The following is a 14,437-nucleotide window of genomic DNA, read 5'->3' as shown; positions in this document are numbered from 1 at the left end:
GCTATGTCTGAATGAAATAACTGGCTGACTTATTACATATCAAATTGACTAGAAGTATACGCTAGAAGTTTACTAAGTTATTGAAGGAATTGCTTTGCCAATAAAACCACATGCCTGGCCTGCAAACATTTTTAATTTTTTGAACTCTAAATTTCTGAATTTGTAAAACCGCCAGGAGGAAATAGGCTCTGAAATTTATGCATAGCCCAAGAGGGCATAATCCACGCTCTCTACGGCCCATTTTAGATGTGGTCATGGAGGAGCGTGGGCAAGGAAAAACCTTCCAGAAGGCAAAGCCAGAGGACAGAGGATGATGGACAGGGAGCTCCTCTCAGATGTTTAAACCATCTGGAAACTCCAAAATGGCTATCCTAAGAACATACTCCATTACGAGGACAGGGAATTTTGGCATTTCCTGACCAGCAAAATTTGCTCATTAGTATGGTCGGTGACTGTAGTGCATTTCCCATCCTTTCCTTTTCCAAAGGCAGTTTATATTCCAGTTCCAAAGGCAGTATATTGTATATTGTATATTGAGCAGGTTGTGGGTAGGAAGGATAGATAACTTGTCTTAGGTTTACAGGTTATCAGACCACAGAGATCTAAATATGGATACAATGGGAAGACTGGGCCACCACCAAGGATCCTAATATTTGAGCTGAATGCAGTAAATGAGCAGGTCTCAGATAATCTCTCCTTTGGTAAGAGTGGGTTCAAGGTGTGAGAAGGACATGATTTGAAATCTGCATGATCAAAGAGGTGGACGTTTGCAGACTGCTAGCTGTCTTCCCAATGTCCATTCTCTGTTTCCATATTAATTGAAATTTCAACTTGTGTGTGGTTGCCTTGCTAAAGACAACGTTTCTTCACTTTCCCAGTACCTAATCTGTCTATGGGATGAACTGGCTGGTGATAAGTAGTAGAAATAATATGTGTAGCTACTTTTCTTCTTCCCTTCCCAGAGGCTTGAACAGACATACTGATAGGACCAGGGGCAGCAACCTGGTAGATGATATGTACCGTACTGGGCTCTTTCACATACGTTACCTCATTTTACTCTGTAAGGAAAGTATTATTATCTTTTTTTTTTTGGTGAGGAAGGTTATCCCTGAGCTAACATTTGTTGCCAGTCCTCCTCTTTTTGCTGAGGAAGATTGGCCCTGGGCTGATATCTGTTCCCATCTTTGTCTACTTTATATGTGGGATGCTGCCACAGCGTGGCTTGATAAGTGGTGCATAGGTTGTAGGTGGGCGCCCGGGATCCAAACCCGCAAATCCCGGGCCGCCAAAGCGGACAGCGCGAACTTAATCACGATGCCACTGGGCCAGCCACTATTATCTTATTTTGTACCTGAGAAAATGGATTAATACAGCAAGCCCAAGGCAGAGTCAGCATCTCAAGTGGTATATTCACCACTGGAACAGTGGAGAGAGTAATTGGGCATAAATCCAGTTTTAGAGTGCATTAGAAATAATTGGTGTAGAATTCTAGAAGCTGATGTCTGTTGACAGTATCAAATATTTTTTAAAAAACATTTTTAACTGTAAGAAATTGAAGTGCACAATTCATTCATTAATTTACTCAGTGAGTATTTGTTGAAACACTGAATAGTTATCATCTGAAACATAAAGGTAGCACATTTTGGTGTTCTATGGCTTGAAATTATAATTTTCTCTGTTTCTATTAATTGGCTTGTAGAAATGCAACCTTAAGCAAAATAGGAAATATGAAGTGTATATAAAATATGAAGTCTAGGAAAAATGAAGTGTAGTGCATCCACTCTAGAGACTTAAGTGTGATTTATCTTACAAACTTCTTGGCAACAAATGCCAAGGCAATGTAATTATTTCATCGCATTCCTCGAATTCCCAGTAAATCCTTTTTCCCCACTATACCTTACTAGATACCGAAAATTGAACCAAATGGCTTTCTAATTCTCTTAACCTTCATTGCTGTATTGTCATGAAAACTCCATGAGGACCAGGCCGGCCCGGTGGCTTAGCGGTTAAGTGCGCGTGCTCTGCTACTGGGGGCCCGGGTTCGGATCCCGGGCGCACAGCGATGCACCACTTCTCCAGCCACGCTGAGGCTGCGTCCCACATACAGCAACTAGAAGGATGTGCAACTATGACATACAACTATCTACTGGGGCTTTGGGGAAGAAAAAAAAGGAGGAGGATTGGCAATAGATGTTAGCTCAGAGCCGGTCTTCCTCAGCAAAAAGAGGAGGATTAGCACGGATGTTAGCTCAGGGCTGATTTCCCTCACCAAAAAAAAAAAAAAAACAAACTCCATGAGGACTTAATGAATGATTCAAGTATAAATATTTCAAAACAGTATTTTCTCCATATCCCCCATTTATTGCTTATTTCTGAAGGATTGACATTTTATTAATAACTTCATTTTCTCATTATACTAGAACTTTCCAATTGATCTGAACAGGAGTACAGATCTATTTACAAACTACTGCCTTTCCTTTCAGCTCTCTCTCACACACAGCACAAATATACTAAAACAAACTATGGGAAACCTCTCAAGACACCTGTTGACTGATTACACACACCTTTCTTTCACTCCTGTTCTTTTCATTTTCAATATTATGTATTTGATTTGGTCTCTTTTCCCCCTGCAAAGTGGCTTGTCATTCCTCACTGGCACACTCCAACATCAATTGCCAAGGTAAAACCCTCACATCCTATTACCTGTTTGAATGTTTCAGATACAAGAAAAAGACCTACCTTCGTCTTCATCCTCCAGTTGGGCTTTAGCCTCTCTTGAGTACATGGCTCTTCGGAGAGTTTTCCTCTCCAAAGTTGTTTGGTCAGCTTCCATATCCTATAGCAAACATTGTGCTATCATTCAAGAAGCTCACAGCCACAGGAAGGTTCTGGCTTACCTATCAGTGACCCACACGTACCAATCTTTATTTACCTTTACCAGTCGCAGGTTCTCTGCTCACTCTAGAAATCCACAGCTCCTGTCATAGAAGCAGTTTGGGGGTGATGCCTGACGTTTGTAGGCAGTGCTTCAGAGCTCAGAGGTGTAGGGCAGTAAAGCCAGGAAAAGTAGTAACAAATGATGGAGATGACCCCAGGGGTGGGGGACATCTCTAGCTCCACCACTGCTCCTTGTTTTATTTTTTATGTCATTTTATTCAGATACTCTCTGTCATTTCTCTAACTAAAGATTTATTTATGTTATTAAATACCTCACTTTAAAAATGCACATAATTCTAGACTGGTCGAAGTGCTAAGTCATCCACTACTATTATGAATTATTAAATCAGAATGAGTGTCTTTAGCATTTCACTGAGGGAGCTGCACAAAAGAAAGGGACTTCAACAGGAATTGAAGGAAAGTAAGTAATTTTGAAGCAAATGGGAAATGAGGGTACCTAGGTGCCTAGCAGTTGAGGAGAAAGCCCTAGGATGGGGAAATGAGAAGAAAGAGAAGATAAAGGTGCCAAAAACAAACTTTGCAAATTTTTAACGGTTGCTCCAGACTTGTCTTGTGCTCAAGAAAGGGAGAAGCGTTTGCCTCTCTCCTCTGCTTCCAACACCCCGCCCCCTTGGCTTCAGAACTGGAGTAGCAGTATCAGTTCAGTTACATTGTGAGTTAAATCAGCCTCTGCAGGACACTCTGGGAAACTAACCCTATCTCTGTTTCTGCGGGGAAATGCATTCTGAGTTCCAAACAACTGACCCACAAACTTTTGGAATCTATGGTAAATGGAGGCCTTCCTGTATATGCTGATACAGGAAAAAAAAAAAAATCACTGTTTGTTACATCAATAAACCATTAAACTGTTGGTGATCAGTCTCTAGGTAGTGATCTTGTTTTTTTTTCCATTGGCCTCATACAACATGTGTGATTTAGGAGACTTGCTATTCTAGAAGGCTCTATTGCTTCCAGATTCTTGGTTAAAAAAAAGAGTAAAAGCGAAAGTGCCTTTTGAGTAGTATTTTTTCAGAGACAATTTCACATTAGCTTTTAATTGTGCCTAATGTTATATAGACCAACACTTGGACATGAGATTCGAGAAAACACAGAATTAAAGAGGATCCCTATCCTCTGTGTATTGTGTAATGGAATGAAATGAACCTGCACATTGACAAATAGAAGATTTGGTTCTTGTTCAACTCTCCACGCTATGTGAGCAAAAGACTTAAAAAAAAATACTTAAAGTCACATTTTTTTATGAGTAAAGCTCACATTAAGTTGAAAGGTTAAATATTTTGAATTGTGTTGATATTTGGACTAAGTAAATACAAATTTGGTTTCATTTATCCAGTAAATATTTACTGAATGCCTGTTACGGGTCGGGTCAAAGTGAAGGCTGGGGGCTGGGGAGGAAACATCAAACGATGCTATTATTGTGCTTAATAACATTATGAAGATAATGCTGGATGCCATCCAAGCTAGAACTTTTAATAATACTTACTTAAAGTTAAGTTAAAGTTAATGTAACTGGTAAAAAGGTTTTCTCCTTCTCCTCCTTGTAGCTTTCATTTTCATCCTTTTAACATATTCTTTCCTGTTTACCCCTTAACCCTTAACCCAACAGTTCTGTCTAAAGCCCTGACGCAGGATGTTTTGTGAGTCCTTTAGCTTCACCTTCCTTCTCCACTTCCTTGATCTGTTCTGGCTCTAGGTCAGCCTTTTTCAACCTTGGCACTATTGACATTTTGGGCCAGAAAACTCTTTGTTGTGGGGGCTGCCCTGTGCATTGTAGGGTGTTTAGCAGCATCCCTGTCTTCTACTCACTAGATGCCACTAGCACTTGCCCTCCAGTTGTGATAACCAAAAATGTCTCTAGATGTTGCCAAACGTCCCCTAGAAGGCAAAATCAGCCCTGATTGAGAACCAGTGCTCTAGGAAAACACCGATCCTGCCATATAACAAATTAAACAAGAAGCTGTTTCTACAAAAACTTCCCCAAAGTGTTCTAGTGGTCTTGTCCCCACAGTGTGACTCTCTCTGGCTTCAGATGAATTCAGGTGCTTGCCCTTTCCTAGGTGGCAGTAACCTCCCTCCATCCTAGGATTCTGGGCAGGTGCATGGTTCATTCTGGCTTCTACTGGCCACCATTCCACCTCACAATAGGATTCGCCCTGTCCACATCCTAACTTGCTCCATATCTCCTTCAGCTGATTTATAACCCTGTAATGTGTCTTTAATTATAGAGCTATGCTATCTCAAGTGATCACTTCATTTCTAAATACAACTTAATGGACTTTCTTCCTGGCTTGATTAACAATCTGTACTACTATAAAATCAAGCCAACAGCTCTCTCTCTCTTTTTTTCTTCCAGATCTTCTTTCCAAAGTAAACCATAAATAGTCCCACTCCTTAAGCTTACATCATATTCTTTTGTCCCTGGCATCTAGATCACTGAAAAAAAATCTCATTTGGAGCCATCCCCAGTAGATTCATAATCAAGCTTCTCACAGTATAATTCCTAAGTGGGCACTTGCCGCTTGTACTTTGTAATTTTTTTTGACGAATATCCTCATTTCAGTGGTTCTGCAATTCGCGGTATTCTACTTAAAGATTGTTACATTTATCTTTTCGTCTTTAGGTGGTTTCCTTTTGAGATTTTTGGCAAATCTACACTAAGGAGTCCCAGGATTTGTCGGACTTTTTATCTTCCTCTCTCTATTGAAACATCTCTTTTTTTCCTTTATAAAATAATACATTTTAATTTCTTGATGTTTTCAGAAATTTGCTGATATAAACATTTTCATTTTATAATGCTCATTCCTGTCCAAGAGTACCAAATTTTTGACACTTCCTAGTCGCAACTCAAGAGAAAAGACTGAAAATTTACTAATTCAATTTACAATTCCACCTCTCAATCACAAGTTGTTCTTCTTTCTTTGTACTCAATCTGGTTTCCAACTCTGTTATTACCTGTTCAACGCTATATTTACATCATATATAACATTATACTAGAATTACACTGGATATGGACCTGGGTTTAAGTTCAGGTAGTACCACTTATTATATGTGCTACACACTTAGCCTCTCTGAGCCTCAATTTTCTCATCTGTAAAAGTGAGATCATATTTTCTTTGTTTATTTTTGGGGTTTTATGAGAATTAAATGAGATTGTGTAAAAGAGGCTTTGTGGGCTTTAAGAACTACACAATTGTAAAATTTTGTTATTTCCTTCTGATCACCTTCCTTCACCCTCAGCCCTATCCCAGACATGCTTTACAACTTTATCCACAGCTCACAGGTCTTCTTTCTTTCTAAATCATCTTGGATTTTATTTTGCTCATGACCCTTCATTTGTAGCTGGTGAGTGAAAATACTCTCATATTACAGATGAGAAAAATAAGATATACATAATGAAAAATAAGATAAAATGAGGAAATACTACGCAAGTAGTTTAAGTTTTAAACATACATATAATTGCAATATGGTTCAAATTCAAAAAAAAAATCCTCTAAATACTTGACAACACTTCATCCAAAAGATATCAATAGAATTTTATAATTTCAAAGTAGCCTATTTATTAACGACCTATAAATATACAATTATTTTGGATTTCAGATGAGGACCATTATATTATCAAATATTAAATGGTAATACTTCTTTAAAAGCACTTTTAGCAATTATACGGTATATTTCTGACTCTTCTGAACTGGATCCTGAGCTCTTCTGAAATATGAGAATTACCTTTTCCAATTCTTGATCTTGCCGATTCATAAGCGTTTTCCAGTGTTCATAAAGCTCAACATCTTTGGTTTGAATGTCTTTCAAAGTCCCTTCTCTTAGGACAGTTCCATCTTTCATGGCTATGATCTAAGGAAAGGACATATTAGCATAACTGTGACAAAAAGTCTTAATTGGCCAAATGAATTAATTACCTTTACCTCAGAAAGTAACATCTCAATTTATTTATACGACTGCAATATAAAAATTAATAGAACTTCTTTTAAACTCTTACCCAGTCAGCATGCGTTAGATACTGTAATTTGTGAGTCACAAGAACAAGTGTCCTCTTGTCATCTTGGAGAAATTTTAAAATCCCTTCCTGCATCAAGTGATCACTCAAGTGAATGTCCAGGGCAGAGAATGGATCATCCTACAACCAGTAAAACACAGAGATGATAAAAATTTTCTATATTCTTTATTGTAACTCAATTCCTCTAGAAAGCAGAAATACAAATAACTAAGGGCAAATTATCCCTCAAATCCAATTTATAATAAACAGACTGAATAACTTTACATTGTTGAAAAGAGATATTAAATTAAAAATGAAGCTTTTATTTTCTCTTTCACCTTAAAAATAATTTAGAAAGTAAATAACATTTGAAGTGGTTTGAATTCTAATATATAGTCTTCAAGTTCAAATACCAACATTACTCAGCAACCTATAACAATAGACCAAAACAATGAAATGATAATTGGAGTAGCTGAATTTTAGATAATAAAAATAGGCATAGACTCCAGACCAAGATGGCAACATAGGAGGCTCCTGAATTTCCCTCCTGTCACAGATGCACTGAATATGTAGCTACACACCAAGCAATTCCCTCTGAAAGAAATCCAGAAACTAGTTAAGTGACTCCTACACATTGGGTGACAGAGAAAATACCCACATCAAAATAAGTAGGAGAGGCTGAAACACACTCTTGCCATAAACCACACCCTCAGCACAATGCCATACTATCAAGAGAGAATTCCCAACTCCCAGCGTCTCCCTGAGGAGAAAAGGGTTTGACCCAACGTTTAGCACCTCAACTTTTAAGGCTGCCAACTGAGGGACTGGCCCCCAAATCACCTAGCTCTGAAAGTCAACAGGGTGTGTGTTCACTGAGTGCCATAGGACTACAACAAACAAAGAAGCAGTTGTTAACAGACTTTACCATGGCTATTGCCCCAGAGCTCAGCACAGAGGTAGCAGGAAAAAAACAGCCATCTCCCAGTCTTTCCCTGAAGGAATTTGACTGTATACTTTATAAGCTGCTACCTGAGGGTCCACCTTCTAATTAGCATGCATCTAGGTGCCGATCATGATCCTCTTCAGAGCCCAAAAAGCTGGTGGGTACTTCCTCCACCTTCTGCCTCCAGCTTGCTCCAACAATAAAACCAAGTCACCAGTATCTCCCCAAAAGGAGTTTCTCCACACATCTAGCGCCCCAACTTTTACAGCTGCCACCCAAACAACAGCCCCCCAAATCACCTGGCTCTGACAGCCAATGGGGCTTACATTTATGAGTCCCAACAGGACTACAGAAAACAAAGAAGCAGTTTTTAAATAGGTACAAGGGCATTCCCCATGGCTATGCCTCTAGGATCAGCACAGAGGGAGCAGGCAAAAATGCTCATCTCCCAGTTTCTTGCTGGAAGGGGTTCAACTAGGAGGTTCCCAGCTACTGCCTGAGGGTCCAGCTTATAATCAGCCTTCATCTAGGTAACGACCATGATCCTCCCCTTTGGGACACTGATGGTCTTGGCACACACTCAACTACTGGGAGCCACTAAGAACAAAGACAGCGACTTGGACAGTTACAAAGGTTTGAGAGGCAAACAGGAGCTCAGGCCATCTGATTGATGAGGTTCATCTTCTACACAAGACAAGTCTAAAGACTGGGAGAGGTGGCTGTTTTATCTAACGTGCAAAAATCAACAGAGAGAGTGAAGGAAAATGAAGAAACAAAGGAATATGCTCCAAACAAAAGAACAAGATAAATCTCCAGAAATCAATCTTAATAAAATAGAGATAAGTGATTTACCCAAAAGCTCAAAATAACTGTCTTAAAGATGCTCACCAAGGTCAGGAAAGCAATGCAGAACAAAGCAAGAATTTCAACAGATAGAGAGAAAACATTAAGAAGTACCAAAAAGAATTGAGCTAAAGAATACAATAATTGAACTGAAAAATTCAAAGAGGTAGCTATACTTATATCAGACAAAATAGACGTTAAGTCAAAACCTGTAACAAGAGACAAAGAAGATCACTATATAATGATAAAGAGGTCAATTCATCCAGAAGCTATAACAATTATAAATATTTATACACTCAACATCAGAGCACCTAAATATATAAAGCAGGTATTAACAGATCTGAAGGGAGAAATAAACAGCAAAAAAATAATCCATAGGGGATCTTTAATACTCCACTTTCAACAATAGGTAGATCATCCAGATAAAAAATCAGTAATAAGGTAACAATGGACTTAAATTTCATGTTAGATCAGATGAACCTAAAAGACATACACACAACATTTCATCCAACAGCAGCAGAACACACATTCTTCTCAACTGCACATAGAACATTCTCTAAGAGATATCATATGTTAGACCACAAAACAAGTCTTAATAAATTTAAGGTGACTGAAATCACATCAGGTATCTTTTCTGACCACAATGATATGAAACCAGAAATCAATTACAAGAAGAAAACTGGAACATTCACAAATAAGTAGAGATTAGACAACATGCTATGGAGCAAACAATGAGTCAGAGAAGAAATCAAAAGAGAAATCCAAAAATATCTTGTGACAAATGTAAATGAAACACAACATATCAAAAGAAGTTCTTAGAGAAGTTTCTAGCAATAAATGTCTAAATTAAGAAAAAAGAAAGATCTCAAAGAAACAATTCAACTTTAAATCTCAAGGAACAGAAAAAGAAGAAGAAACTAAGCTCAAAATTTGTAGAAGGAAGGGAATAACAAAGATCAGAGTGGAAATAAATGAAATACAGACTAAAAATACAACAGAAAAGATCAATAAAACTAGGAGCTGGTTTTTTGCAAAGAGAAACAAAATAGACAAACCTTTAGCTAGACTCACCAAGAAAAAAAAAAGAAAGGACTCAAATAAATAAAATTATAAATGAAAGAGGAGAAATTACAACTGATTCCACACAAATACAAAAGATCATGAGACTACTATAAAAAATTATACACCAACAAACTGGACAGCCTAGAAGAAATGAGTAAATTCCTAAAAACAGACAACCTACCAAGAGTGAATAATGAAGAAATAGAAAATCTGAACAGACTCATGACTAGTAAGGAGATTGAATCAGTAGTCAAAAACCTCCCAACAAAAGTCAAGAAAGCACCAGATGGCTTCACTAGTGAATTCTACCAAACATTTAAAGACCTAATACCCATCCTTCTGAAACTCTTCCAAAAAATAGAAGAGAAGGGAATACTTGCAAACTCGTTTTACAAGGCCAGCAGTACCCTGATATCAAAACCAGCTAAAGACACTACAAGAAAAAAAAATTACAGGCCAATATCCCTGATGAACATAGATTCAAAAATCCTCAACAAAATATTAGCAAACCAAATTCAACAAATACATTAAAAGGATCATACACCATGATCAAGTGGGATTCATCCCAGGAATGCAAGGATGGTTCAACAACTGCAAATCAGTCCACGTGATATACCACATTAACAAAATGAAGGATAAAATCATACAAGCATCTCAATAGATGTAGAAAAAGCATCTGACAAAATTCAACATCCATTCATGATAAAAACTCTCAATGAAGTGGGTATAGAGAAAACGTACCTCAACATAATAAAGGCCATATATGACAAGCCCACAGCTAACATACTCAACAGTAAAAAGCTGAAAGTTTTCCCTCTAAGATCAGGAACAAGACAAGGATGCCCACTCTTCCCACTTTTACTCAACACAGTACTGGAAGTCCTACCCAGAGCAATTAGGCAATAAAAAAAAAAATAAAAGGCATCCAAATCAGTAAGGAAGAACTAAACTACTGTCTCTGTTTGCAGATGACATGATATTATATACAGAAAACCTAAAGACTATACCAAAAAACTGTTAGAACTGATAAATTCAGTAAAGTTTCAGAATATAAAATCAACATACAAAAACTAGTTGTATTCCTATACACTAATAACGAACAATCAGAAATAGAAATTAAGAAAACAATCCCATTTACAATTCCATCAAAAAGAAATAAAATATCTAGGAATAAATTTAACCAAGGAGATGAAAGACTTGTACACTAAAACCTATAAGACACTGATGAAAGAAACTGAAGGTACAAATAAATAGAAAGATATTCCATGCTCATGGATTGGAAGAATTAATATTTTTAAAATGTACACACTACCCAAAGTGATCTACAGATTCAATGCAATACTTATCAAAATTCCAATAGCATTTTTCACAGCAATAGAAAAAACAATCCTAAAATTTGTATGGAACCACAAAAGAATCCGAATAGCCAAAGCGATCTTGAGAAAGAACAAAGCTGGGGACATCACACTTCCTGATTTCAAACTGTATTACAAAGTTATTGTAATCAAAACAGTATTTTACTGGCATAAAAACAGACACATAGACCAATGGAACAGAATAGAGAGCCCAGAAATAAATCCAGGCACATATGGTCAATTAATTTAGGACAAAGGAGTTAAGAATATACAATGAGGAAAGGATAGTCTCTTCAGTAAGTGGTGTTGGGAAAACCGAACAGCCACATGCAAAAGAATAAGCCTGGATCACTATCCTACACCATACATCAAAATCAACTCAAAATAGATTAAAGGGGCCTGCTCAATGGCGTAGTTGTTAAGTTTGTGCACTCTGCTGCGGCAGCCCGGGGTTCATGAGTTTGGATCCCAGGCGCGGACCTAAGCACCACTTATCAAGCCATGCTGTGGCAAGTGTCCCACATATAAAGTAGAGGAAGATGGGCATGGATGTTAGCCTAGAGCCAATCATCCTCAGCCAAAAGAGGAAGATTGGCAACAGATGTTAGCTCAGGGCTAATCTTCCTCACAAAAAAAAAAAAAAAAAAAAGATTACAGGCATGAATGTAAAACCTAAAGCATAAAAATCCTAGAAGAAAACTTAGGGGGTAAGCCCCTTGGCATCAGTCTTGGTAATGATTTTTTGGTTCTGATATCAAAAGCAAAGGCAACAAAAGCAGAAATAAACAAGTGAGACTATATCAACCTAAAAAGCTTCTACACAGCAAAGGAAATCATCAACAAAATGAAAAGGCAACCTATGGAATGGAAGAAAACATTTGCAAATTATTTATCTGATAGGTGGTTAATATTCAAAATATATAAAGAACTCATACAACTCAATAGCAAAAAAAAATTTGATTTAAAAAATGGGCAGATGATCTGAATAGACATTTTTCCAAAGAAGACATACAAATGGCCAACAGGTATATGAAAAGATGCTGAATATCACTAATCATCTGGGAAATACAAATCAAAACCACAATGAGATATCACCTTGCACCTGTTAGATGGCTATTATCAAAAACAACAAGAAATATCCAGTGTTCACAAGAATGTGGAGAAAAGAGAACTCTTGTGCACTGTTGATAGGAATGTAATTTGGTTCAGCCATTATGGAAAATAGTATGGAGTTTTTTCAAAAATTTAAAAATAGAACTACCATATGATCCAGCAATTCCACTTCTGACTTCTGGGCATTTATCCAAAGGAAATGAAATCATTGTCTCAAAGAGATATCTGTACTCCTATGTCCACTGCAGCATTACATACAACAGCTAAGGTATGGAAGCTATCTAAGTGTCTATCAACAGATAAGTGGATAAAGAAAATGTGGTGTATATATATACAATGAAATATTATTCAGCCATAAAAAGAAGGAAATCCTGCCATTTGCAACAACATGGATGGACCTTGAGGGCATTATGCTAAGTGAAATAAGTCAGACAGAGAAAGACAAATACCATATGATCTTATTTATATGTGGAATAAAAAAAAAAAAAACTGAACTCAAAGATACAGAGAACAGACTGGTGGTTGCGAGAGGTAGGGTGTGGAAAATGAGTGAACATGGTCAAAAGGTACAAATTTCCAGTTGTAAGATAAATATGTCCTGGGGATGTAATGTACAGCATGGTGACTAGAGCTAATACTACTGTATTGTATATTTGAAAGTAGCTAAGGGAGTAGATCTCTTACACCGGGCAATTTTTCGAACTCAATCACTTCATTTGTAAAATGGGGATAATAAAGAAACCTGTCAGAGAACACAAAGGATTGCTGCAAAGATCGAATAAAATAAGGTAAATGTCTCTGTAAGTGTTTTAAAAGTGTTATTTTATTATTATTTTCTTATAAATAAAGGTGGTGGATTAATACAGTGCTATTCCCTTTAAAGCATAACAGTGAGAGTTTAGTCACTTTTAGGAATCTCTTAATAAGGAAGAGTGTGGTGGTTAAGAACAGAGGCTATGGAATAAGACCACCTGAGTTTGTATCCTTACTCCACTATTACTATCTCTGTGACCTTGGATAAATTATTTCCCAAAGCGTCAGTATCCTCATCTGTAAATAACAACCATGCCAAACTTAATAGGATTATTTTGAGAATTAAGTGAGCTAGTGTGTAAAGTACTTAGAATCATGCCTAGGTCATAGAAAGCCCCTAATAATGGTTGCTCTCATTTATATGCCATGGCCTCATTATGGAGCATCTTGGTGTTACGGTCAAATTTAACTTTTTATACAACTTAATAAAAATATAGATTTGATGGACTGGGAATCACTCCTCAAGATTCAGTTTGTATATTAACATTTTGGGGAGATACTTCCTTTAAAGAATGCAAGACAGGTGACAAATTGCCAATTCAATGAATTGTCGATTCTTCATTTTCAAGACTATATTATTTTTTATACCTATATACAGTTCTTTCTTATATTCAATGAATATGTTTAACTAGTATACTCTTGTATGGATAAATTTTGGAAATAACTTACAAATATATTCACTGATACAGCACATTTGTAGATGTCATAAAGCTTCAAAAATAACTAATGTACTTGATACATAATTGAGATGTTTCATTTGGCTTTGACATCATGTAAAGGCTAATGTGATAAAGTTTAATTAGAGCAAAATATAAAACCATTCAAGTAATTATTTGTATAGATAAAATCCTTAAAGATAGGAGTCATGTCTTTTTCTCCTTTGTTTCCTCTACCCAGTAGAGAAGACGGTACTGAGGACATTCACTAAATATTTATGGATGGAAAGGAGGAAGGAAGAAAGGAAGGAAGGGAGGAAGGATAGGATGCAGACAAATCTTATCCACAGCCTGAGCTGCATACCACTGGGATAGAGTGCTATGCTTACTTACCCACGTCCACCAAGAGTGTATTTCCCCACCCTTCTTTCTTTGTCAGCAAATATAAATGAGAAGCTCTATGATCCTGTCCAGTTGAACCAGCACTATCCACACTTCACTAACGATCCTCGTGGTTAAGAAACTCGTATAAACAACCACTGAGGGCACCTCAGTCTCTTTGACACCAATCTGGATTCCCCAAACTCTCAACTTCACATGCTCACTTGGTACTCTGAGGATTTGTTTCCCCTATATTTTCTACGATTTCACACGTTAAACCATCTTTCCTTGTTACTTGGCTTGTCTCTTTAAAGACTCATTT

The 14,437-nt window shown here is 37.2% G+C and overlaps 1 protein-coding gene across 1 annotated transcript in view; it reads right to left on the bottom strand.

Moving 5' to 3' along the window:
- ABCC9 (ATP binding cassette subfamily C member 9) overlaps nucleotides 1-14,437 on the bottom strand; it is a 121,484-nt gene that overhangs the window by 38,847 nt on the left and 68,200 nt on the right. Inside the window, exons 23-25 of the mRNA XM_087442688.1 lie at nucleotides 6,953-7,090; nucleotides 6,682-6,807; nucleotides 2,740-2,836 (exon numbers count right to left, since the gene is read on the bottom strand). Coding sequence (XP_087298814.1) covers nucleotides 2,740-2,836; nucleotides 6,682-6,807; nucleotides 6,953-7,090 — 361 coding nt within the window. The remainder of the gene's footprint in view (nucleotides 1-2,739; nucleotides 2,837-6,681; nucleotides 6,808-6,952; nucleotides 7,091-14,437) is intronic.

This window comes from Ceratotherium simum, chromosome 17 (genome assembly GCF_057802395.1).
Source record: "Ceratotherium simum simum isolate JZ-2026a chromosome 17, ASM5780239v1, whole genome shotgun sequence".
Lineage (NCBI taxonomy): Eukaryota > Metazoa > Chordata > Mammalia > Perissodactyla > Rhinocerotidae > Ceratotherium > Ceratotherium simum.
Note: the sequence above shows the minus strand (reverse complement) of the source record. Positions and strands in the feature narration are given on the sequence as shown.